Here is a 26,134-nt window from a genome sequence, read left to right as displayed (position 1 = left end):
CAGTTCTACACGAACGCATAGCCAAATCTAAACGATCATCTAGTTTAAGCTACATGATGCGACCACCGTTTCATCTTCTTCTTTGAAGCGAATTGCAACTCTTGCATCTGAAGCTTCTTCACGAACGACTTAAAAATACAAAAGAATACAGACTCGATTGTAAGCAATTATGTCCAAAAACGCAGGGGCCCTTACAAATTAACTTTTGTAAAAATAAAACGAAAGCATTAAACAGAGACAAATATCCCGAAATTATCCATCAACAACATTCACAAACATTTAACACTTAAATCGCATTGCAAAAACTTAAAACTCACCAAACTGTAAACGAAATTCAATACAACAAATGGAATTTGGAAATCGGAACACAACTTGGCTCTGATACCAATTGAAGAAACTCTATTTACAGAGGACCTTTGAGCGGAAACAGATCGTCCAAATCCCATGTGATTGAACGCATACATTTACAGTCATACAAGAACAAATTATGCATAAATCTTAAATTATAGCACGCTTTCGAAATAAAAACAAGGATTAAGAGATTATATCTTTGAAGAACTGTTCTTCAAGATAATCCCTCCAACGTACTCATTCACGAATGCGTCGAACAACTCGAACACTCCTTGAACAAGCAACAAGCAACAACTCGATCCTCAAACCAACTGGGACACTACCACTTAGTGGCCTTGGTATTCTTGGTGTTAGAATCCAAGAGTAATGGGCTTTGACTAATTTTGGTTAGAGGGAAAGTTTAGAGTTTGAGGAGGAAGACAATTGAGTAGATGAACAACACTATCTCGTAGATGAACAAGTCTATTGCATAGACAAGTCTCTTGATCGTGTAGATAATGAGGCTATCGTATAGTCTCTCAAGCAATCGTGTAGATACTCAATTGTTAATCGCTTGTCACGTGTGGAATAATAAAAACCATTTTTTTTTATTTATCTCACTTTTACCATAAAACCAAATAACTACTCACTAAGGGGTGGTTAAAGAGAAAAAGGATAATTATCAAATAATTAATAAATTATAAATAACTATGATAACTTATCATATAATATTTATAACCTATAGTTTTAATATTGCATCATATACAATATATAAACCATAGTATTTTTTCTCTAATTTATGGCATTTAATATAAATCATATTTATATTAAATTTAATAATTATGGAGCTTATTCATAGAAAATATATTTGAATCATATTGAAATATTTGTTCCTCCAATTAAGCAATAATGTATCAAATACATTATATCAATTTATATCATATATAATTGAATTAATTTAATTGTATCAAATTCCCTCTTGTTAATTTGAACATTTCAAATTAACCAAAAAACTGATTCTCAACTTAAATCCATTGAGCTACCAAGGGGACCTCATGGACCTGTAGCTTGAAGCTCCAACGGTGCGTGAATAACGGATTAAACTCTTTAATCACATTATGCACCATCTGTTAACTGTCGGACACTCCATTAAAGACCGAAAGCTACATTCTTTGTACTACAAATATATTTTTGTGTCCATTGGATATAAACAATCATTAGTACGAGGACCCTTTACAAATGGCTCGTAAGTATAGATGGGCCAAATTATTGTTTTGCCCCTGTAATTACATCTAACTCCTTAAGTACCACTAATCAATCTAATGAACAATAAATCATAGTCCCACTATGACTAAACCCCTCCCGGACCAAGAGAATGTGTGGTGCCACATTGTTCAAGACTCGAAATCAGCCCTTAAGGGAGCAATTTATCTACTTACCCCTGCTTCGAGGAAGGAGTGAATTCCATCTTGTGTAGTTCCCAGCTCCCTAATCAGACGAGTCCTCAAAATGGTAAGCTTGTTGAGTCGGAGATCTAGCCACAACAACTTTAACAATTTCTCAATGCCTTCCCCCATTCCCTCTATGTTCATTCAATCTGAATCTTGCTGCATGAATGCACAGTAAGATCAGGAGCCCCAGACAACGCCCTAGGCGTAGGGGAGATCGAATATAGATTTTTTCATCCATCGCATTTGTGATGATGCAGTTGAGTGTTCATTCCACTATCACCCATGAAAATCAAAGAACCGTCCTCATAGGCAAGAGTTCACAACTCACTCAAGATTAAGGTCATGTTACCTATGGTCATCCTAGTGAAATGAAAGTCTCAATTATGAACGACGTTATATAACAAGACTAAACATTTCGTGGTTTAGTCTTATACAAACTCTTTTGTATAGAATATCCCCGATCGCATGTCTAATACATGAATGATCAAGATCAGATCATTTATAGCACTTTACAACATTTGTAACACTTACAAAGCGGGCCATACTCATAATGTCACAAGGATAAAGTACTCAACCTTATCCATATACTACAAACTATTTAGGTTATCACTTAAACACGATCCACTTGTATGTCCCACATACGTGTTTAAGTTACAATGATAACCATGGGTCTTAGTTTATTGGTTTGTGGTTAATGCAACTAAAATATTATATATTTCATAGACAGAAGTGAATAAAATATCATATATTATTAATCACAGAAAATGTTTGTTCATACAAGTGTTTACAAACTACAGGACCTTACGAGATAGGGTATCAACTCAACACTCACATGATGGGCTATAATGTAATACTGAGAGAGAAAATTGATTTATATACCTATTAAAAAAATCAGCTGATATATGTTTTCATTGGAAGAAAATATCATGAAAAAAAAAAAGAAAAAAAATGAACTTGTAATGTTATGCATGACTAGGAGTAGAAAAAGTTACCTTGCTGTGATTAATTATGACACTCGCGAGAAAAGAGTGAGTATTGTTCCCTGTAGTCTTTTGTGAAAGCTAATGCCCTTAGGTAAAATAAATGCAAGTTTAGGGATCCCTAAAGTTAAATTCCAGGCACCTTAGTTGAAATATTACCATCTTAATTGTTTTTATGCTTGACAGTTGGTGCATGAGCTAGTGTAGAGGAAAAACAAATTGAGGGCCATTTAAAATCATTTCAGACTTAGGAATTAATTAGAAGGACTTTGAACTCACCCTTGCATGAATAAGTCTAAAACTAATTTAAAATTTTGCTTGATTGATTGATCATAATTTGATTTCATTGTTGAGGGCAAATTAAATCCTAAGAGACTGTTAAGGCTTGAGTAACGAACCATGCAATTTGGGTGAGCATATCATGTGTATGATTGTGTGGTTTTATTCTACCTTGCTCAGGACGAACAAGAATTAAGTTAGGGTGTTTGATAGTACCGTAAAAGTGCTATTTTTCTTAACTTAATTTAGGTTCCTTTATGGATTTTATATGTTTACTATGCTATTTTGTAGGTATTGAGTACTCAAGAGGTAGAATCAACTATTTGGAGTCATTCAGGGTTAATTTGAAGTAATTTGGAGTTAATTTGAGCATCCGGACTTTAAAGAAGATAAATTACCAAGCCCCTGGAGCCAACGTAATTACCCTCCACTGAGCGTAACTCTGCACTGAAAGACAGAATGCATCTAATCAGCTCAACGTAACGAAGCCACCTTTACGTTCGTGCTTTATGCTAAAGACTCGATATCACCACTTCTTTGAGCGTAACAACGCTAATCCCAACGTGATTACAATATGGATTTTGACGAAGAAAACACGTGCATGATCGATGAAAAATGTAATGCATCATAGTAATTACATTATGCCTTACTCTACGCCAAGAAAAAGCTAGCGTAGCTACGCTGTGTCTAGCATTGCAACGCTCTGCCACTTTTATAATACAATTTTGCTAAATTAGTTCAAAATTTTGCCAACCAGCCAACTTTCACATGATTCTTCTCATCTTTTGTTCTCTTTTTGGTCAGTAGGATGTATCAGAATGATTCCTTTGCAATTATATGAATATTACAGGCTAAGGTAATTTTGTCTAGCTTGGATTTTGAGATTTTCTACCTATTTGATGTATTTGTGAGTTTTCGAATTAGTTTATTGCAGTTTTCGGATTCGATTCTATTCTTGAGTGTTTATGATTATATTATTGGACACTTGGGCATTTTATAATTATCGCTTTTGATTGATATTTGATATGTGATATTTAATGTTGTGTTAATCAACTAAAAGCAGTAGGTGAGGTTAGCTTGCAAAATTTAGATGAGTATTGTTCTAACCAACCTAAAATCGTATCAACAAAAAATTCAATTAAGGTTGTTCCTATTAAATATTCAACCTAACTTTACCCTAGATTTTAATGCAATTAGGGCAACTTGAATTTGCATGTTGTTCATAGATTTAAATTGGGCTAATTAGTTAATTAGGTCGGGTTGACTAGTTGTTTCAATCAATTTGGTTAGGGATAGACAATTGTTTCACTCTAGTAACGAGAATTCTATAATAACCCAAGCTAGTCTTTCTTGAATTGAATTTCATCCATTTATTTTATTTTATGCATTTAAGTTTATTTGCAATAAAACAATTTCAGAAAACCCCATTTCGGTTACCATCGGGCTTTAAATCGTTTAATTGAGAAATTCTAGAGCTCCTTGTGTTCAACCTAGTCTTGTCACTAAGACTAGCAGTTTGTTGCGGTGGATATGGTTAAATTATTTGGTCTGAATTTGGGTGACAAAATCCGACTGGCCAAATAACGCTGTCAAATTTTTGTTTATTTTATTAGGATAATATTAGCAATTTCTAAAGAGCTCCTATCTCGTTTTAATTTTTGTGCATGTTAATAAGAGATTATTCCTAAGATAAAACCCAAAAGGTTTAAAGCCAAAATACCTAAATATAAGACCTAGAACACCAAAAAGGAAATAAGAAACCCCACAACAAATAATTGAAAGAACTTGGTGAAAACAAATGAGGTATGGTCATCGTTTGTCAATTTCAGTGGTGATGCAAAATTTTGATGAATATGAACTCATGTTTTTTATTTAAACAAATGCATTCCAACTTTTATTTTTTTTGTTTAGTCATTCTTTAAAGGAGTAGAATTGCAAATATTTTAGGGTTTTGCAGAGTACCATTGATCATTTTCTAAGGAGGCACTTTCTCGTTTTACTTTTTATGTCATTAATTGGAAATTGTTCATAAGATAAAATCCAAAAAAATTTAAAATCATAATCTCTAAATATAAGACCCCTAACATTGAAAAAGAAAGGAAAAAAAAAAAAAAAAACTAACACGGATAATGAAAGCACATTCTAGAAAAGCTTTTTATATGAATTTCAATTTACAAAAATTTAAGACTTGTTTGGTAGGAAATCTGAAAACAAACAGGTTCAAAAAATATGTATTTGGTATCAAATTTAGAAATTAAATTCCAATTTATATAGTTTTTCAAAATGTGTTTGAAAATATATTTAGTTACTCGCTACATACTAGTTTGAATATAAACCATTCCTAATTAATTTATGAACTTATTTTATGATAAAATTTTTGTATAATTATTTTTTTAATATCATATAATATATAATATGTAATATATTAGATATCTTAATATAACAAAAAAATAATTGAGTCTATAAGATGAGATCTATATTTGTTATTGGTTTTATTATTTTTAATATAATTTTGTATTTTAAAATATTAAATTCAAAATCTAAATATACTGAAAATATAAAAAAAAAAATTAAAATTTATATTATTTGATCACGAAATCTGAAAATAATTTTCGAAAATAGAATTCAAACTGCAAATCAAATATTTATTTGCTAATAGAATTTGAGATGCAACCTTAAGTTTTGATGAAATATGAACCCTATTTAATAAAAATTTTCGGACCGGTTCAAGAACAAAATCTAGTTGTCCAGAAGCTTCCGCTAGACCGGAACTTCTCGTTAGGAAAAAGGAAAAGCTTCTGTGAAATTCGCGGGAAAGGGGAGAAGCAAACCCTAAAGGGATGGCAGAGAAATTGGCTCCAGAAAAGCGCCATAGCTTCCTTCACAACGGTTTTCTCTTCATCCTTATCAATTTGATCTTCTGAATTTTCAATTTGAATGAATGAATTCATTGTTGTACGAGTCTTTTGATCTTTATGCTCGTTTCCACGTGGTTTTTCAGGTCAGAAAGTGTTTGAATGGGATCAGACACTGGAGGATGTTAACATTTATATTAATTTGCCTCCAAATGTTCATTCGAAGCAATTCTACTGCAAGATTCAGTCTAGGCATGTCGAGGTTGGCATCAAGGGGAATCCTCCTTTTCTCAATGTTGGTATCGTTGGCATTTTCATAGATTTAATTTTGAAGTTTTGATCTACTGCTTCGTTTATGATTGTACCAATTGCTTTCGATCATTCATTTTCAGCACGAGCTTACATGCCCTGTGAAGACAGATTCTTCTTTCTGGACCCTAGGTGATTGCAAATCCTTGCTTTAATGACTAAATGGAATCTTGGGTATTAGCTTTTAACACCAAATAAATTTCATGGGACTGAATTCAGCTGGAGGAGTCAGGAAAACATAGTTTTTAAATCAGCCAGATTATTGGTGTCTCTTTTGTGAGGTAACTGTTTTGTTTATTTTGTGTGGCAGAGGATGATATAATGCACATTACCCTGCAGAAGAGGGACAAAGGTCAGACATGGGCTTCTCCCATTCAGGGTCAGGGTCAGCTTGATCCTTACTCCACTGATCTTGAGCAGAAGCGTCTTATGCTCCAGAGGTTTCAAGAGGAGGTCAGTTTTATTATACTCTATATGTTTGATGTATTTTAGAAGATATGCTTATGCTTTTGAGCTTTCCATGTTTGTGTTGATTTATGTACTATTTGTTTCTTTTCTTGAGCGTTTTTATCATTTTTATTCAGAGATCAGTTGTTTCAAGTTATCCAGATCGATTTTTCATCCTAAGAGGCTAGGATCATGGGGGATACCATTATTTGAGTTATTGGTGCTCATGATTGGGTGATTTTATTTTATTGAGTAAATAGTTTATTTTATTGAGTGAATAGTTGGTGAGATGTCATAACTGCTTGACGTTGATATCTGAAATGAGCCTAATGTGGCTCATCAGCAGAGAGCAAGGCTAACGTGTCTGACAATAATGACATTAATTCACATTGTTACAACGTCTGATGAGAAAAGCATGGAAAGTTTCCTACACAATGTTAATGAGTAGATGTTCTTACAATCTAGACTTTTGGTGGACTGAGTCACGGTGTGTGAGCGGCAGTTGTGCCCCACCCCCGGCGTATTAGAGGCCCTGCATCCTCCTCTCCTTTCTTCTGTAAACTCAAACATCTTCAAATTTATCTTAACTAATGCTAGGTAGATGAACCGTATCTTTCAAATTTTGCTATTGATAAGAGAGGGCTTTGGCCAAACACCATGGCCCTTTTGGCCAATGAAGGTCATGAAAATAATAAGAGGCTTATAGGGAATGGTTCAATCTATGGTGGCCACCTACTTAAGATTCATTATCCCCTTGGCAAGCAAACACATTCATGGGTTCGTAATGAAAAAAGAGAAAATAGAAAGAAAAAAAAAAAAAAAAAAAAAAAAAAAGAGAGAGAGAGAGAGTGAGTGCCCGGTCTTGTATCAACTGCTGTAGGATGGTTGAGCCAATGTTTTGAAAGTGGTAGTTGATACAAGAGAGCTCTATTATTCATATAGTATCACGGAAGTGGTTCATTTATTATGGATGGGGCTGATGTAGGATTCTTGTTAGTTATTAAAATTTGATTGGGTGCTGTTTTTTTGGGAGGGATAAGAAACAATTTCAGTGATGAATGAAATATCCAAAGATATTAAAGATACAAAGCGGCCCATTAAAGGCTATACAAAAGATGTTTCTAATTTGTAACAAGGAAAGAAAAATGATTGCTTTTAGTATACCCCCAAGTGGCAGTGCTGGTTTTATAAATCCCCAAGTGGCAGTGTTGTTACTTGTTAAGCCTTTTTTTGTCCTGCTATTGAAAAGTAACGTATTCAAGAAATACATGAACACATTTCTTTTCATACAAAATTTCGAAAGTCCCAAGTCAAGTGTCAGTTATGTAATGAAATCTTGAAATTTTATCTGCACTTATTATTTCTTTGCAGAACCCTGGATTTGACTTCTCACAAGCTCAGTTTTCGGGCAACTGTCCCGATCCAAGGACCTTCATGGGGGGAATTCGCTTAGGTTGACAGATATCATGTGGCATTTATAACTTACATGAGTGTGGCATTTGGTAAATAATGTAGATTTTCTACTGGTCTTGATTTATGCAATCCCTGCAATGACCACGGTCGTGAGAAGGATATGTACCAAGTCTTTGTGCAATTGCTGTAATGAAGTGAAAATATTTAGGTCATATAAATTTCACTAGCAATATTTGTATTTTAACCTTCTATTTGGTTTGATATAAACAAGAGATCCGAATTTGATAGCAGGTGCCAGTAGCTACTGTTATCATCATTCTCCATATATTTGTTTACCCAAATCCCGTTCCTTGTAAAATAGAGAAGGGGCCTCTTTAGTTTAAGTTTTCCCTGGCCAACCAAATTATGTTCCAAGTACGATGAGATCCTGTTTAGATTTCTAGTTCATGTGTAACAGCTCATATTGAATGCATTTTGCTGCTGGGGTCTATCTCGTTGGCGTTGGCTGCCATTTCCTTTTCCTTTAGTAAAATGAAGGGTTTCATTATGGTTCCTTTAATCCTTTGAGCAATAGAAATTAAAAGGCGTGGGAATTAGAAAAGGAAGTGTTGCGGCGATGGTTGAGAATGCAGTTGTTGGAATCCCATTCAAAAGTGCTGAAGTGAATTTGAAGTAGTATTAGATTCCCAATCTGACCATTGTGTTATGGCCATTCATTGATATTCTCTGCCTTTTCTGCCTTGTGTTTTCAGATTCCCACCTCTCAAAGGACGGATGGCCACTCCATCAGGTATGCTATTTCTAATCTGTTTCTCTCTAGTATTCAAGTAGAAGAATGCTCCTTAGTAAAAGGAGGATAATGAGAGTGTAACATTTTGAGACCAAGAAACCGAATAAAAACTTATTACACAACATAAGAGGGTAAAAATAAACTTTTTCAAACTTATCTACCAAATGGAAACTACATTCAAAACTTAGAGATCAAAAGATAGTTTTTTTAAAAAAAAACCATATTCAATCATTTGGACTCATTTGGTAACCATTTTGATTTTGAAAACTATGCTTATTTTCTCACAATTTCTTGATCATGAATTTCATCTTTTGTAAGAAAACCGTTGAAGTCTTAGTCAATTTCTAAAAACAAAAATAAGTTTAGAAAACTATAGTTTTTTTTTCAAAACTTGGTTTGGATTTTGAAATACTCGTAAAATATAGGCAAAGATAAAAAATACGAATAAGTGCAACTAGTGTTTATAAGTTTGATTTTTAAAAAATCAAATGGTTATCACCAAGCAAGAACTGTGACAAGCTACTGGTTATTGGTATGAAACTATTTTTCAAGCTTTTCAAATTATGTTGGATTCCTTTAATTAGTTGGACTTGGGCAATTTGTTGCTATTTTTGTACGGTTTCAGTTGGGTCAAGTATTTTAATGACGAAGCTAGAACATTAGGATGAGGTAATTGTGATGACTTATCATTTGATTGGGGAGAAAATTTTTAAATGGTATAATATGCACTCTGATTTCAAATTTGCCTTTTGATCTTCTTCAAATAAGACATTGGATGTTAGTTCCAGCATAGTTTAGTGGGTAAATTATTTGTTATCGTATGGCTAACATGAGCAATTAAGACATTCATTCTATTGAAATGTCAAGTTTAAATCAACACCTTCACATTTTCTTGGTTCATCAAGAAATGAGGGTGAAGATTCAAATTTTTAATATTTTAGTTGGTATATATCATAACTCAATGCTCTAGTTTGCATGACCACTTCTACATTTGTTGTGCCTTAAGAAGAAACATCAAGTAAGTAGTTGGCAAATCAACTAACCATCTAAGTTGGCATATCCTTAAATCTGAAATATTCAGATTTTCAGACAGTTGTAGATAACTGAAATCTGAAATCTTTAGATGTTCAGAATCATAGATATTTGGAATTATAGATGTTCGGTATACTTAAAATAACTATGTTTATTTTGTGGGAATGTTTTTGAAGATATCCATGAATTCTTGGATAACTGTGTTTGTTTTTATAGGATTTCTACTCTAGAATGTTTTAGATTTACATAATGTTTCAAGCATTCTTACCACTTTTTTTAATTTATAATTAATGTATTGTTATTTGAACTTAAATAAAATATTTATTTTTATCAATTTGAATTATTTTAAAATTAATATAGTTTTATTATTTTATTATTTTTTCTCAACAGAGTGCAATTTAAGATTTTTTTAATAAAAAATATTAATTTAATCTTAAATTTAAATGATGTCTTTCTAAAAAATGACTATAATATAATCAAGTTTAAATAACGTCTATCTAAAAAATGACTACAATATAATCAAGAGAGTAAAATACATTACTTACCATATTTATTTTAATTATAAAATAAAAAATAAAGGANCTCTCAATTCGAGAATCTAGAAAATTCATGTTTCAAGAAGGTATCTAAAACTTTCAAGATATCCTCCATGTAGAGAATGCTATAATTTAGATGTCCACTTCATGACAATCTTAAATTTTTCAAAAATGTGGAACTTGACATCTAAAGAAAAAAAAAACTATTTTTTTCTCCTCTTAACTAAAACTCAAGAAGTTTGGTAGTAAATTAATAATGTACTTTTTTTTGTCGGTATGAGTAATAAATAATAATCAATACTTCTTCTTTGTTGTTAGGTAATTGAAATAAATAATAATAATATCTTATGGATGTATGAACTTTGTGATCGAATTTTGTGCCGAATAAATTTCTAACTTAGTTTTAAAAAAAAGTATAAATTAATGATCCATTACAGGTAAATTGAAAGTTCAATTATCAATCGGACAAAAGTGAAAGTTGAAGAATTTAATGTTTTAAAGTTTAAAAATCAAATAAAAATAAAACTCAAAGTTCATACTAATAATTTAATCATAAATAAAATAGGTTAGTGTGCTAAATATATAACATAGAACTCCACTATGAGAAATCCAAATAATAACTAAAAAAGGTACACCTTTCAAATTGTATCAAAATAATTTCTACCACATATTATCAAGCATTAAACAAAATCAAGTATGATTGCACAAGTGGGTGGTGTTATTATGTTCAAAATTAACAAATTTAAACCAAGATCTAACTCAAGTACCAATTTTTTGTTCTTGAAATAATGTTATAACTCATTAAAAGCACATAAAATATATTTTTATTAAAGGGTAAAAAAAATGAGACCGAAAACTGTTATATTTTTATATTATTTATTTAAAATTTTGTCGATTTATTGAATGATAAATATTAAATAATGGAGTAAACAGAAGAATTGGATTCCATGCAAAAGAATTCAAATTAAACCTTTACATAAACCCTTTAGAATCCAAATCTCTCACCGGCGCGCGTCGCCATTCTCTGCCACCACCGCTCTTTCCGTCTTACACGACTCTCTTTTTTCCTGTCCTCAAATTTCCTTCATTTCCCATTACAAATCCTCTTCTTCTCTTTCATTTCTTCTTCAAAATCCTCCTCCCATGGCGGCTTAGCCCCCCTTTTCCTTCCCTTTTCCACCCATGATTCCAATACCCACCGACACATTCCTCTTCTTTCTTCAATTTCTCTCTTATTTCCCCCCAAATGGTGACCGATTCCAAAGACCCACCTCCCAATTTCCCTCATCGTGCCCTGATCGTTGGCAATTTCTGCCACGATTTCCTTATTCGCGATGCCCATGTCGTCACCGAGTCCCTAGGCGGCGCCGCCTCCTTCATTTCCACGGTCTTTGATGGCTTATCGGTTCCTTATCTCACTGTTTCCAAGGTGGGGGAAGATTTCGCCTACTCGACGAAACAGAGCCCAATTGTTGTGGCTAATTCGAAAACGACTACGTTTCGTGCGTTTTTCGATTCTTCAATCGCTGGTGATGGTCATAGAGATCGGATTCTGAAAAGGGTTGTGGCCTGTGCTCCGATTTTGCCTTCTGATCTTCCTGATTTTAGATTTGATTTTGGAATGGCGGTTGGGGTTGGTGGGGAGGTTCTCCCTGAGACGCTTGAGCGGATGATTGAGATTTGTGATGCTGTGTTTGTTGATGTTCAATCTTTGATTCGAGTGTTTGATGAAATTGATGGGACTGTGGAGCATGTGAATTTGAAGGAGAGTGGTTTCTTCCATTTGTTGCCTCGAATTGGATTTCTGAAAGCCTCTGCAGAAGAAGCTCCGTTTATGGATGTTGATGAGGTACGGAAGCTTTGCCCTGTTGTTGTGACGAACGGGAAAGAAGGGTGTACGTTGTACTCGAATGGCAGCCAGTTGCAGATTGCTCCGTTCACGGCGACTCAGCTTGATCCCACCGGCGCCGGCGATAGTTTTTTGGGTGGTTTTGCGGCGGGGTTCACGGCTGGATTGGCGGTGCCGGATGCTGCATTGCTTGGGAATTTGTTTGGATCTCTTACAGTCTCCCAAATTGGCTTGCCCCATTTCGAGTCCAGAATCTTGCAGGTTTGTTTTTCAATTTTGAACTCTGGATGAACACTTGACAATTATAGAAGGTTGAAATGTATTTTTTTTTGGTAGTTTATATGTTGCTTTTCTTCCCACTGATGCTATCTTGAAGTAGTTGGACTCTGTAACTTCTTATTTAAAAGCAACTCTAGGACAAGATCATACTATGGATTTTGTAATCATATTCTTATCTAGTTGAATAAGAAGAGAGATCTGGTGAACGTTTCTGTGCTGAAGCTCTATAACAAAGTTGCAGCCAAAACGTGTCTTAACTTAGCTCTATTTCGGCTTGGCCCGATATGGAACGAGCTTATAATCATGGGGTTAGCGGGTTATAGATTATATGTTCATAAGCCTAGCTCATTCTTTTTTTAGCTGAATATAATTTTTAATTCTCAGAACTCTCTCTAGTTTGTTTTCTTTAGAGCAAGTGAAAGTTTCTTCTGAATGTATGAATAACAATTTCAAGTGCAATTAACTTTGATTTTCACCCGTTGCTCATATCATAATTTTTGTAAAGGATTTTGAAAACAAAAGGAGAAAGCTGTGTTTCCGAGCAGACTTTTGAAAACAAAAACCTTGTTTATCTGTGTTATATTTGTTATGAGAGAAACACATCATCTTTTTTTGTTTAAGGTCTAGCGAATGGTCTAGTGTTGGCCAAGTTTCTCAATAGCAGTCGAATGTAGTTCGACAATGGACATGGTGTGGTCACTGTGGTGAAATTCCATGTTTGTGGGGACACTTGTTTATGTCAACCCTTAAATAGTCATTCCAAACATGCTCTTCTATGGATGTTGCTTTAGACAGGCAGCTATAGATTAGAGTACGTTTGTGAGAGAGGATAGCTAGGCCTTGGTTTTTCTAAATAATGGTTTTTTATTTTATTTTATGAATAATGGTTTCTTATTTCTTTTAAGACAATAGGTGTAGACTACTAATGTTCTGATGCGTCCATGGCAAAACAGAAAGCATACATCCTGATCTAGCTGTAAAATTATATTACTTTTAGTATTTCTGGATGCATTTTGGTTTGGGGTTAGCTTGTGTTGCGTTTCCACGAGTACCGTAACTTCAACACTCACAGTTCTCTTCAAAATTGATGAAAAAGGATCCTTTAATGAGTTAGATCCTGTTTTTATTTTTCTCCCTTGTGAATGCTTTGTATTGCTTGCTGTTGCTGTTGTGTGCTGTTTGGAGGAGATCAGAAAGCCCTTCAACTCCTCCTCCAGAAAAAAAAAAATGCTTCTTTTGGAAGTTGAAAGCAGGATCTGATGTTTAATACTGATTGTCTATTCTATTATAGCGAACTCATTACTTCCCTTTGTTACAGAGAATTAAGGACGAGGTAGAGAGAAGAAAGCTGCAGCTTATGGACTCCTGCGACCCGGGAGAGAACAAGTCGATCCATCGGATGCCAGAAGGACACGAACAGTTCCAAAAATTGCTCGGGACAGTCAGATCGGAATGCCAATTGAATCTGCCAGCTTCTTCTCCCATAGCAATGGAGCAAGTGAATGGGCAACATAAGTTATTATGAGGAGCAAATAGGAAGCAGCTGAAATTTTCCCATCAGAATCTCACAAAGCAAAACAACTTTGTAACTTCCCTTTTATTCTGTAACTTTGGTTAACAAATAGAGAGATCCATAGCTTTTGTTGATACTTGTATCAGTGAATCTGAGATCATTCAATTCAGCATGAAAAAGTAGGTTTTCTTGAAAATGAGAGGAAACGGGAACGGGAACGTTATCGAACATGCCTAAGTTGTAATTTCCTTTAGTTTTCAGGTAGCCAATTTGTTTCTTGAGCTACAAATACTTATTTTAGTACTATAGCTTACGATTTTAAGATTAATGCCACAAGCTCGTGCCTTAAATTCATTGAAATTAAGGAAGGAAAAAAAATTTGAAAGAACAGTTGAAAGTTAAATGGTGGTGTTGGATAAATATTTGGGTTTTTATTTTTATTTTTATTTTTATTTTTTATTTTTATTTTTATTTTATTTATATATATACATTTTTAAGTAAGCTTATGACGAATGTTTTCAAAATTTTAAGTGAAATAGTTTTCTTAATCAAATTCTAAAAAGAAAACCTTATTTTTATTAGTGGGGTTCAGGGTAGGATTGGGTTAAAGAGTTTTTTTTGGACTAACCCAAAAATTTAGGTTGGTAAAATATATAATCCCATCGATTCTGTACAAGAGGTCAATCCAATCTATCCTAATCCATATATTTTTGTGTTGGGTCGGGATTGGATAATTGGGTCGGAATGATTTGCAGTTGATCAAAAGATAGTGCACTAAGGGAGATCGATTTGCAATTGCTAGGAGGTGCTTTTACGATTTGCAGCTTCTGGTGAATGAGATCTGACGATGGAAGATGAAACATCGAAGAATGAAGATCAACAATTATGAAGAATGAAATGGAGACAGAATGAAACATTAAAGGTTTACGGTTTGTGAGCAGCAAACACTTGAAATTCGGAAGATGAAACTTGAACACTTGAAAATGCGAAGGAATGAGCAACTTTCGAGAGATTGAGAGGGAGACGGTCATGGTCGTGAAAGATTGAGAGTGAAGACTGAATGTGGTTGTGTGAGTGAGATTATGAGAGAGAGGCTGTGAAATATGAGATTGAGAGTAGGGGTGTTCATGGGTTGGGTTGAAATATTTTTTAAACCCAATCCAATTATTCGGGTCGTAAAATTTTTCAACTCAAATAACTCTTATTAAAAAATAAATCCAACCCAACCCTGAAATATTTGGGTTGGGTTGGGTTGGTTCGGGTTAATCAGGTTATTTATTTAAAATTTTGTTCTAAAAAGAAGCAAAACGTAAATATATAAAAATCTAATTTAATTATTTTTATATATTGAATTAAGATTAACAACTCAATTTCAATTTATATAATGAAAATTTTCTTTCTAAAATACAAAATAACTACTTTTAAGATTTGTTGAAGAATAAATTATTCAAAAAATATTAGAATTAAATAAAATTAAAATCAATATACGTATAAATAATTGTGTTATAAGTAATAAAAAATTATTTTTTAAAGTTAATAATAAATTCGGATTGGTTCAAGTTGTTTTTGGTTATATTAGGTGAACCCATTAACGTAACCTATAAAAATTTCATTTATTTGAATCAAACCCAACCCAAATGAGTTGATAACCCAACCTAAACCGTACGGGTTGGGTTGAGTTGATCGATTTTTTTCGAGTCATTGGGTTTTTTGAACACTCCTGAGAGGGATACCTTGAGTGTATGGCGATGGCGAGCAATTGAGAGTGAAGTTGAAGGAGGTGCCAACGTGAATGAGAAGGGGAGGAAAAACTTAGGTATATATATTCATGAGACTGGGTCAGGTCAATCCAGAAAGACTTTTTCTAAACCTGAGAACTGACTCGAAATTTAATTTTTTCAATTTTTTCATCCCAACTCAACTCAAAAAAAATTTAACCCAACCCAACCCTTACGATTTTGGTTGGTAGTTCGGGTTACCAAGTTTTTTGAATGTCTCTAATTTTTATAATGGGAGAAAATTGCAAAAATAAGTATGGGTGGTAGTTGCAACTATACCTCCAAACTTTTAATTGTAAAAGATGAGTTCTCAAATTTTGATGAGTATTAAAATTGGACTCTCAAATTTATAATAGTTGTAGAAATTGGACTCCAAAATAATAAAAATTGAACTTTCAAGAGTTTAAGAGTTTAATTTTAGTACTTGTATAAGTTTGAGGACTTTTAAAAGTACAATGTACCATACCAACTTTTAAATTGTATAAAAATTAAGTTTTTAAATTTTTACAAATATTAGAATTGTTCCTCAAAATTTCAATAGTTGTAGAAATTGAACTCCAAATGATCAAATTTAAACTTTTTAACGTGGTCTAATTTCAACACTCGAATAAGTTTGATGACGTAATTTTTATCCTTAAGGTTGGTATAATTACATTTTTGAAATTTGCCCTTAAACTAAAATGTCAAGATCATTTTTTTAAGAATCATCGATTGGTTTTAATTATTAATGAGAAGGATAAAGGATTTATCACTATCATTGCTTGGTGATTAATGAAAAGGACAAAAGTAATTTATTGCAATCATTTATGGACATCAAGTATAAATGTCATTTGTTGATAATTTTCTTTAATAAAAGTAACTTTAAGGAATGATCTACATACTCCAAACAAGCTTCATGAAAACTATCTTTTACTTCTTAATATGGTTAGAATTTTAATTTTCAACAAAGTTATAAAAAAGTTGTGCCCTTTTAAGTCTCAAATAGGGAAAGTTGTGATTGGAAAAAGAAATTGCCAAGATGTGATTTTTGTTATTATTTCTTCACATTCCAATTTGATTTGTAAATGTTGTAGGTAAGAATTAAAAAAAATTAATACGTCGATATATTTGTAAATTAGAGAGTTCATCATCAAAATAAGCGTTGATAACTTTTATAAATATCCATGATATATATGAAAGTAAAAAAGTTAGATAATTTTATTTTATAAATTCTAGTACATATCAATACCTTATTGATATATCTATTTATCTATCTATAAATTGAAATCATGATATCAATATTTAAATTTTTGCTTGTAGGTTAATTCTAGTTTAGTCCTATATTTTCAAACACATATGATTGCATTTTGCGATGTATTATGATCTTGTACAACTATTTGTCTGTTCGACTTGAGAGTACATGACTTACCTTGTTATAGTGGTCACTTGCTGAATGTTTTAAAATTTTAGTCTATATCAAGACTCGAAACTCCGTATGTGCAATCTTGATCTTGAAATTAAAAAAAATAATAATAAATGAAGATCTATTTTTGTTTTTGTTATTATTTTATCACCATTCATCCACTTTATACTAGCCTCAATTTATATGGCTCCAATGTATATTTATATGAAAATAGAAATGCATATTCCAAATTACTTCATCCAATTAGTAAAGGAAAAAAAACACTAAAACACTTCATCCAATTAGTAAAAGGGAAAAAAACACTAAAATAGTTAGTTTTAGAAAGTTTAGAAACTAGAATAAATATTTTTAAAATTGGGAAATATAAAATACGTAGATCAATTTAAACATAATTTGACTAATTAATTAAGAATATTATTTGATAGTATCAAGCTAAAACCACATCAATTCTTTTGGGATACTTAGATTTAATGCCAAAGAGTTTTCTCTCACTAGCATATAACATTCATCTCAATTTGATCATAAATAAAGCATCATCACTTTTTTTTTCTTCCTAAAAGTTTTGTATTATAGAATTTTAGAGATCCCCGATTACCAATCCTTGCATAAAATTGCTAGTGATGTGATAAATTCAACACTAATTTCTCTGTTAATTGGACAGATCCGTTCATAATAACTAGGACGAACACCTTGTATCTGTTAACTAGCAATTTTCCTGTTAGTTTTCAAGATCTAAATTGCTCAATTTTCTTTTAGTGCTACTTTTAGCATCTCCTCTTTACAACTAATAACTTTAGACATGATCGGCTCTTATAGCATGATGGGAATCAAGGGAGGATTTAGTACAAACCTCCCTCGACTTTATGTTCTATATATATATGCATAACTGCCTTAATATCAAAACTACTAGCTAGCTTAATGGTAAACTTACATTTTAGACCCATTTAAATCCAGGTTCAAAACCCATTCATTATATTTATTTTTACTAAATTATATAAAGCTCACCATCAACAAAATTTATGGATCCGTCAATGTGGAAAATGCATACAAAGTTTGAGAATAAGCTCACTGTCGTATGACTGACCAATGTTGATTAGTAAATTCGTCTTTATACAAGTGAATTGAAACATGTAATCCAAATAAAAGATAAGTTTTTAGAGTTAACTCAAAATTCAAATCTCTTAATCCTCATGTTATTGAACTCATTAACATAGACATTTGAAAAGCTTAAAAACAAAAGTAATATGTTAACTTTAATGTTATTTTATAAGATGAGTTTCATTGATGAAAGACAAAGAAAAAGACAAATCTCAACCGAAAAAACGGACACAAACCATAATGTGAGCCTCTAAAAAAGTCATCTTTCCAAATTAGGCATTTTTTCTAAATTCCGATTCCCTTTCCCAATTCCCTCTTCTCTCACAGTCACAAATGCAAATCCTCCCATTTCCGCCATGGCTCCGCCGCCTAGACCTTCCTCTTCCCGCTCCCCCTCCCACCTCCTCCCCTCCGTCTTCGCCATCTCCTTCCTCTCCCTCACTTTCCTCCTTTGTTACAAGGTCTTCAAAACTCCATTTCTTCATTGCCGCATTTTGTCAAACACCTGGTGGGCGTCACCATCATCTTTTCTTACTAATTTCCCCATTTCTCATTTCTTTGCTCTGTTTCAGGTGGATGACTTCGCTGCTCAAACCAAGACTGTAGCTGGCCACAACTTGGATCCAACCCCATGGCATTTGTTCCCTCCCAAGACCTTCAGCGATGAGACTCGCCATGCCAGAACCGTTAAAATCATCCACTGTTCTTACCTTGCTTGCCGCTATGTCACCAACAATGCTACTAAATTCCCTTTGCATTCCGCTGTTTCAGCTCCCAAATGCCCTGAATTCTTCCGGTGGGTTCATCACGATCTGGATCCATGGGCTCGGACCCGAATCTCGATGACCCACTTGGATGAAGCTCAGAAATTTGCGGCGTTTCGTGTTGTGATCGTGGAAGGTAGGCTTTATGTTGATATGTACTATGCTTGTGTGCAGAGCAGGGCGATTTTCACGATCTGGGGTTTGGTTCAATTGCTTAGAAGATTCCCTGGAATGGTGCCGGATGTGGATATGATGTTTGATTGTATGGACAAACCGAGTATCAATCGGACTGAGAACAAGGACATGCCGTTGCCTCTGTTTCGGTATTGCACGACTGAGGCTCATTTTGACATTCCTTTTCCCGATTGGTCTTTCTGGGGATGGTATGTATGGCTTATAATTAAGATCCCTTCACTGCTTTGATAATTTGATTTTTCTCATCCTTGAACTACAACTTTTGGTTCTAAAGTTTTATCTAAATTATAAAACTTACTCCTAAACTTTGTCTTTTCTTTTCTTTTTTTTTTTTCTTTTGATGTTTCATAAATTTTTCAAACTACATTTGAATTAGACATCCTTTTGAATGGTAGACAAAAGATAGACGTAGTTGTGACTAGGGTACTTGAAAAAGTATAAAAGAACAACATTCAGACACATCGATTTTTCATCCGATATTCTAACGAATTTTCTACCTAAATAGTAATTTTGAAATGTTTATAGAATTCAAAGATAATATTACAACTGTTGAAAATTGAGGAGTATTTTTCAAAACAAATGATAAAGTTTTGGAGCATTTTTTATAATTTAGACTCAACTTTTAATATAGTGTAAAAGAGACTATTTATCTACTCTCTGTATTCTAAAAAGCACATACCAAGCATAGGGAGCTATGTAGTGCTTAAATAATACACCGAGTAGCATGGTTTATAGAGTTAGTATGAGATCTATTAGACATAAAATTGAGAGCTTTGAAACTTATTAGAAAGTTTTTAAGATTTAGAAACTAGATAAGCTGAAGGTATTAGAAAACTCTATTATTATATACCACCCTAGAAAAAGTTCTTTTGAAGCAATTTGATCATAGTACTGTTGGAACTCTCTGTCTTGGTTGGCATTTTTCTTCAAACAGATGTATGTAATGTGATGGGAAAACTTATGTTATATTTTCATTAATGGATGTGGGAATCTGATGCAGGCCAGAAGTGAACTTAAGATCATGGAGGGAAGAGTTTGAAGATATCAAGAAAGGCTCGAAAAACTTAAGTTGGTCGGACAAGTACCCTCGAGCTTATTGGAAGGGAAATCCAGATGTTGATTCCCCTGCTCGTACAGAGTTGCTGAATTGCAATCACTCAAGAAAGTGGGGTGCTCAGATCATGCGTCAGGTTGAAACTGGAACCTTCAAGTTCTTTCTTTCTTTACATTTTTGTATTTTACACAAACGATTTTATTGAATTACTGTTGAGCTGAGAAAACCAATCTGTTTGATGGCAGGACTGGGAACAAGAAGCAAAAGCTGGTTTTGAGCAATCCAAGCTATCCAACCAATGCAACCACCGGTGAGGATGCTTTTTCCCCTTGCAAATTAAAATTGAAACAAAAAACTAGAGATTTTAATTCAACCGAATTTATTGGTTTGGTTTGGTTTGGTCTATGTTTTGTAAAACCAAAATAAACCGGACCAAACGAAAAAAATATTTGTTTTTATTTAATTTCGTTTTGGCCCCGAAACTTCTAAAATTATTTATTTTTTTTTTTTTTTGTAAAGTTTAAATACTTAATTAGAAGAAGAAAAAAAAACTTCATGATTATTATTTAAAAAAAAAAAAAAAAAAATTGGGCCTTAGAAGGATGGACACTTTAGGGGCCGTTTGGAATAAGAACTATCTTAAGATTATAATAATCACCTCTTGCTATAGTAAATACTATTTTGTAGTCTCCAATTAGCTACAGTCAACACTATTTCAAAACTCTCATTTGCTTTAGTTTTTACTATTTTACATTCATCATTTTTTTATCCTTTGCTATAGTATTTACTATTTCATTCTCAAACTAAAATAATTTACACCTCAACACATATTATTTTAACTCAAACTAAAATAATCTACACCTCGAACACAAATTATTATAACGCAACTATGATAACCTAAGACTATAATAACCAACTCCTTGCCTCAAATGCGCCTCTTTAGTAGTTTGGCTAGCATGTTTGTGTCTCACATGTGTTGGCCACTTGCACAATGGACACTTGTTGGATATGTATAAAACACTTGTTAGTGCAATAAATGTATTAAACACTAGTTGCACACAATCAAAGTAGGACCAACATTTGTTTGACATGCATCAAACACTTGTTGAATATTCTAATATACTAAGTAGAACATATAAGACAACTAATAAAGTATGATAACGACATACATCAAACTAATTTTTTAAGCATGTAAATGCATAAAGTCGTTGGCTTTTAATTTCCTTCATAGTTTCCTTTGAAAAAATGTATATTTTAATCAATATGTCTTTATTGGACCCGTGTCCTAAATTTTCAAAACGTGTATCGCCGTGTCCATGTCATATCATATATGTATCTATGCTTCCGAATTTAGTCCTTGGGCTATTGATTCTTTTTCCTAAAAAAGAAAAAGAAAATCAAACACCTGGCTGGAAAGGTGGGAAACCCAACATTAATTTAGCTCATAATACGTCAAGGTTCGAATGTTTAATTTAAATTAGGGCCGAAACTATGTACTGAAAAATTATGCCAAACAATCCTGAATCGAGAAAATTAAATCAAACTGATTGGTTTGATTAGAAGGAATTGGTTTACAAGAAAAGTTGGTTCTGTTCATGGTCAAATAAAACCGAACCAAACCAAAGCATAAACATCTTTACTGTTAAGTTATCAGGAGAAATAGACATGCCAGACCATATGTTTGTCTGTATCTGCAGGTATAAGATCTATGCTGAAGGGTTTGCTTGGTCTGTGAGCTTGAAGTACATTCTTTCCTGTGGTTCAATGTCTTTGATTATTTCACCTCAATATGAAGATTTCTTCAGCCGTGGTCTTGATCCTTTGAAGAACTATTGGCCCATCCCCTTCACTAACATGTGTGAGTCTATTAAGCATGCTGTTGACTGGGGAAATACTCATTTGCCTGAGGTATAATTCGAACTTCCATATCTTCTTTTCTTGGTTCATGCTTATCACTTTACCTCTCTTCTTCCTGCATTAGGACTGTATAGAGAAGAAAAGGTTTTTGGTTGAATCTGTGAATCTGGAAGTTGGTGATTGTTTTTTGTTAGTCAACACTGAACTCTTAAGTGTAAGATGTTAGACTCACTGATGAAACCTACCTTTATAGTATGTACCAAATCATACAAATTATAAACCCACAATTAAGATTAAGTCTAAAAGTTGAAGTCTCTTAAATATGTTTGGTTCATAAGTTAGCTTTATGTAGATACTACTAAGAAGTTGATTCTACATCTGATACGTGGGTTTGTTTACTCTAAACGAAAAATACATAATACTTTCATGCTTTTTCTATTACCTTTCAGGCCCCATCTAGTAATCATTTGGTTTTGGTTTTTAGTTTTTGAAAATTAAGCCTATCATCACCCTTTTCGCCTCTAAATTTCTTGATTTGTTATCTACTTTCTACCAATGTTTTCAAAAACTAAGGAAAGTTTTAAAAACTAAATAAGTAGTTTTTATAAATTTGCTTTTGTTTTTAGATTTTGGCTAAGTATTCAACTATTTTACTTCAGAAAGATGAAACCATGGTAAGATATTAAAAGAAAATAGACTTAATTTTCAAAAACTAAAAACCAAATGGTTATTAAGCGATGCCTAAATAAATATTATACAAGTTCAAGCTTTCCAAACTCCATGTTTAACAAACTTAAACGGATTAAAATCATGAACCAAATCTACCCTTAGAATATGTTCGAAAGAATTTCCATTGGTTTTAATTGGGGGAAGTATTGAGCGAAATGAGACTATGTTAAGAATGATACGTGTAAAATGTATGTTCACAACAGGCCGAGGTTATAGGACGACAGGCACAGAATTTCATGGAGAGCTTGAACATGGACACAGTCTATTCTTACATGTTTCACCTCATCACAGAGTATTCAAAGCTTCTGGACTTCAGGCCAACCCCGCCCCCATCGGCCTTAGAAGTATGTGCTGATTCCTTGCTTTGCATAGCCGACGAGAAGCAGAGGCAGTTCCTCGAGAAGTCGGCTGCCTCGGTTTCTTCAGTCCCTCCATGCTCGCTCAACCGTGCTGGTAGCGATATCATTTACAGTTGGTTGCAGCAAAAAGAGAGGAGGAAGGCGATGTAGGAGGAAGAAATGGCTGCACCAAGAGCCTCAAAGTAAAAGTTTTGTTGGTTTATTATTCCATTTTAGAGCATTGAGGAGAGTAGTGTTTATGTTATAGTGCTTTATAGAGGGGTTTAATGTATTTTTGTGTAAAAGATGTGTCTGAGACTCTGAGCTCAGTCTATTTGAAGAGCTTGAATTGGCTTGCACATGCCTTGGTTGAGACGGATTCTATTCTTTAGGTATACTATACATGTAAATTTTGTATCCGCAATTTGAAAATGTCAAGAAGTTGGAAATACTTGCTTCACAAAGATCTTTTATGTAGATTGTTTATATAGGTCTACTTTATTACCTATTGGGTTGTACATATGTTAGATTATACAGATGCTTTTGGATCCATTCGAAAATTCGAGAGGGTTAGGAATGAAAGACAAAACCCAATCCTTATAGTTTCGATTTAGATCAGATGCAGTTAGATCTGACCATTTTTTGGACCAACCTGAAATATTCGAGTTGGTAGAGTAGTGGGCAACATGACCCTCAACTTCGGTTTAGGTTGGGTTGAGTTAGAGGTCATTTCTGACCACCGCTTGACCAACTCGAATTTATGGGTTGGATGAAGGGGCGCACAAACATTGTTATTACTGATTGAAGTTCAAACTTTGAATTGATTGTGAAGTTCAAGAAGGAGACATTCGAGAGAGCAAGAGAGACGTTAAGATTGGGACATTAAATGTACGAGAGAGTCATAGCGAGAAGTCATAGATAAAGGGTTGGCGGGTGGTGAAAGATGAGAAAAGAGAAGTCCTAAAAATATATACATATTTATATACAAGGTTAAACTAAATTAGCTCACGTTAAACGAAAAGTAGAATAAAATAGACTGATTCTTTAAAACTTCAACCCAATCCAACTCAACTTGATTTGAGTTGAGTTGCTTTAGCTTTCTTTGGTTGTAGACCTTTTTTTAATCGGCTTGGGAAACTATTTGACAGTCGATTCTAGTGGCTAATGAAGGTGGTCCACTAGGTAACGCATTTTAGAAAATTAGTTAGAGCAATAATGGCCTTGTGTCGAGGTAAGTATTATCCATGTATGAAAGGATTTTTTTTTCCTATATCGAAAAGGGAGAATTTTGCATCTATACCTACTCCAATTTAGATTAAAATACTATTTTAGTTCTCATACTTTAAATTTGTTCAATTTTAGTTCCTGTATTTTCAATGGTCCATTTTTAGTCCTTTTACTTTTAATAAATCTTAAATTTAGTCCCTAATATTAGTTTATTGTTGATTTTTTATATAATTTTTTTTATTATCTATAACATTTTCACAATAAATTTTGAGAACATATTTACATATTTTATTGTTTTGGATGAAAATTATCATTATTATTTAATCACTTTCGGTAAATATTAACTTAAACTAAATTTGAGATTTATTGAAAGTATGAGAACTAAAATTGAACAAACTTTAAAGCATATAAATCAAAACAATATGTTAGCCATAATAATAATAAAAAAATTGATCTATAAACAAATAAAAATAAAAATACTTTTAAAAAAGAAAAAAAGAAAAAAAAGTTCGCTACATGTCAATGTTTGGATAATTAGGTAGATGGGGTGTACAAAGATGAATACAACCTTGATTTTATGTGTTTGGATTAACTTTCTAAATGATTAATTTTGAAAAAAAATTGATGTGTTTGACACTCACTCATAGTAGTTTGAGTTTTTGAAACACATTCAAAGTTTATTTTAAAATAGTTTTTATCAAAAGAGTTTAATGACTTTTTAGAAAAAAAAATACTCTTTTTCTCTAGTCAATTCAAACAGGCTCTATTATCTTTATGTGTGTGATAATTTTATGTAAATAATATGGTCAACAATACTATTACATACATTAATACTAACACGAAATCAAAATTTATACCAAAAAGAGGGTATAAAGATGGAATAGAAATACATGTGACAGGTATAAAGATGTATAATATAATTTCAATAAAATCAAATGTGATCTTCCTTTACTTCCTTTTCACATAATATTCCACACTTGATTTAGGTTCTGTCTTTTCAATTTTATTTTGATTGATTTTCAAGGTTGCTTTTCATGTTCCATATCTTTATTTAAATACACGTGATATTCTTAAAAAAAAAAAAACATTGAGTAGATACGATTTAAATCCAAAAAAAAAAAAGCCTTATTTAATTATATGGGTTATTTTTCTTTTATTTTCATTGAAGAAAAATAAATTTGAATAAATAACCATAAATTTTGGGGAATGGGCAGAATTTCAATTAAAAAACATGTTCATACATAACGACCCGAAAAAGAGAAAAAAAAAAAAAAGGAAATTTGTACGGATGACCCAAAAATTGGGCCTAAAATGTCAAATGACCATTTTTTTTAAAAAATAATGTCAATTGACCCTCTGCTGATGTCATCGCCCTACCAAATTACTTAATTTGCCTTTACTTCGTATTCTTACCTTTTTACTGAGAAAATCTACCAAAACTAAACTATTATTCATTCAAATTTTCCAAGGTTGACGGCTGTATTGCTCATAAACGAAAAAAAACTATTTCCGGCTTGCAAACGATTCTACTTCCGCCTTTCAATCGAATCTTATCGGTAAATCTTTCTTTCAATATGGTTTTTTTTGTTTGTTTTTTTGGTTTTGGATTTGTTCTATGGTTGAAGACGA

At 32.9% G+C, this 26,134-nt stretch overlaps 3 protein-coding genes across 3 annotated transcripts; all 3 read left to right on the top strand.

The window, feature by feature from the left end:
• The first annotated feature begins 5,768 nt into the window (after positions 1–5,768).
• LOC120083000 (nudC domain-containing protein 2) lies at positions 5,769–8,399 on the top strand. The gene is made up of 5 exons (XM_039038460.1): positions 5,769–5,929; positions 6,042–6,190; positions 6,288–6,336; positions 6,515–6,657; positions 8,023–8,399. The coding sequence occupies exons 1-5, from the start codon at positions 5,881–5,883 to the stop codon at positions 8,107–8,109; spliced, it is 477 nt and encodes a 158-aa protein (XP_038894388.1). The 5' UTR covers positions 5,769–5,880; the 3' UTR covers positions 8,110–8,399.
• Positions 8,400–10,661: 2,262 nt separating this feature from the next.
• On the top strand, positions 10,662–14,441 carry LOC120082999 (inositol 3-kinase). The gene is made up of 2 exons (XM_039038459.1): positions 10,662–12,532; positions 13,869–14,441. The coding sequence occupies exons 1-2, from the start codon at positions 11,669–11,671 to the stop codon at positions 14,073–14,075; spliced, it is 1,071 nt and encodes a 356-aa protein (XP_038894387.1). The 5' UTR covers positions 10,662–11,668; the 3' UTR covers positions 14,076–14,441.
• Positions 14,442–18,600: 4,159 nt separating this feature from the next.
• On the top strand, positions 18,601–23,749 carry LOC120082750 (O-glucosyltransferase rumi homolog). The gene is made up of 6 exons (XM_039038036.1): positions 18,601–18,802; positions 18,914–19,488; positions 20,301–20,490; positions 20,600–20,664; positions 22,052–22,262; positions 23,144–23,749. Exons 1-6 carry the CDS (start codon positions 18,698–18,700, stop codon positions 23,447–23,449), a joined length of 1,452 nt encoding a protein of 483 aa, XP_038893964.1. The 5' UTR covers positions 18,601–18,697; the 3' UTR covers positions 23,450–23,749.
• Positions 23,750–26,134: the final 2,385 nt, after the last annotated feature.

Source organism: Benincasa hispida, chromosome 8 (genome assembly GCF_009727055.1).
Source record: "Benincasa hispida cultivar B227 chromosome 8, ASM972705v1, whole genome shotgun sequence".
NCBI classification, from domain to species: domain Eukaryota; kingdom Viridiplantae; phylum Streptophyta; class Magnoliopsida; order Cucurbitales; family Cucurbitaceae; genus Benincasa; species Benincasa hispida.
This window is presented reverse-complemented; position numbering and strand designations above follow the sequence as displayed.

Coding starts and splice junctions, on each gene's coding strand:
- LOC120082750 (XM_039038036.1), top strand. CDS start 18,698: ATGGCTCCGCCGCCTAGACCTTCCTCTTCCCGCTCCCCCTCCCACCTC. Junction 19,489..20,300: donor GATTGGTCTTTCTGGGGATG/GTATGTATGGCT, acceptor AATCTGATGCAG/GCCAGAAGTGAACTTAAGAT. Junction 20,491..20,599: donor GTGCTCAGATCATGCGTCAG/GTTGAAACTGGA, acceptor GTTTGATGGCAG/GACTGGGAACAAGAAGCAAA.
- LOC120083000 (XM_039038460.1), top strand. CDS start 5,881: ATGGCAGAGAAATTGGCTCCAGAAAAGCGCCATAGCTTCCTTCACAAC. Junction 6,191..6,287: donor GGAATCCTCCTTTTCTCAAT/GTTGGTATCGTT, acceptor ATTCATTTTCAG/CACGAGCTTACATGCCCTGT. Junction 6,337..6,514: donor TTCTTCTTTCTGGACCCTAG/GTGATTGCAAAT, acceptor TTTGTGTGGCAG/AGGATGATATAATGCACATT.
- LOC120082999 (XM_039038459.1), top strand. CDS start 11,669: ATGGTGACCGATTCCAAAGACCCACCTCCCAATTTCCCTCATCGTGCC. Junction 12,533..13,868: donor TCGAGTCCAGAATCTTGCAG/GTTTGTTTTTCA, acceptor CCTTTGTTACAG/AGAATTAAGGACGAGGTAGA.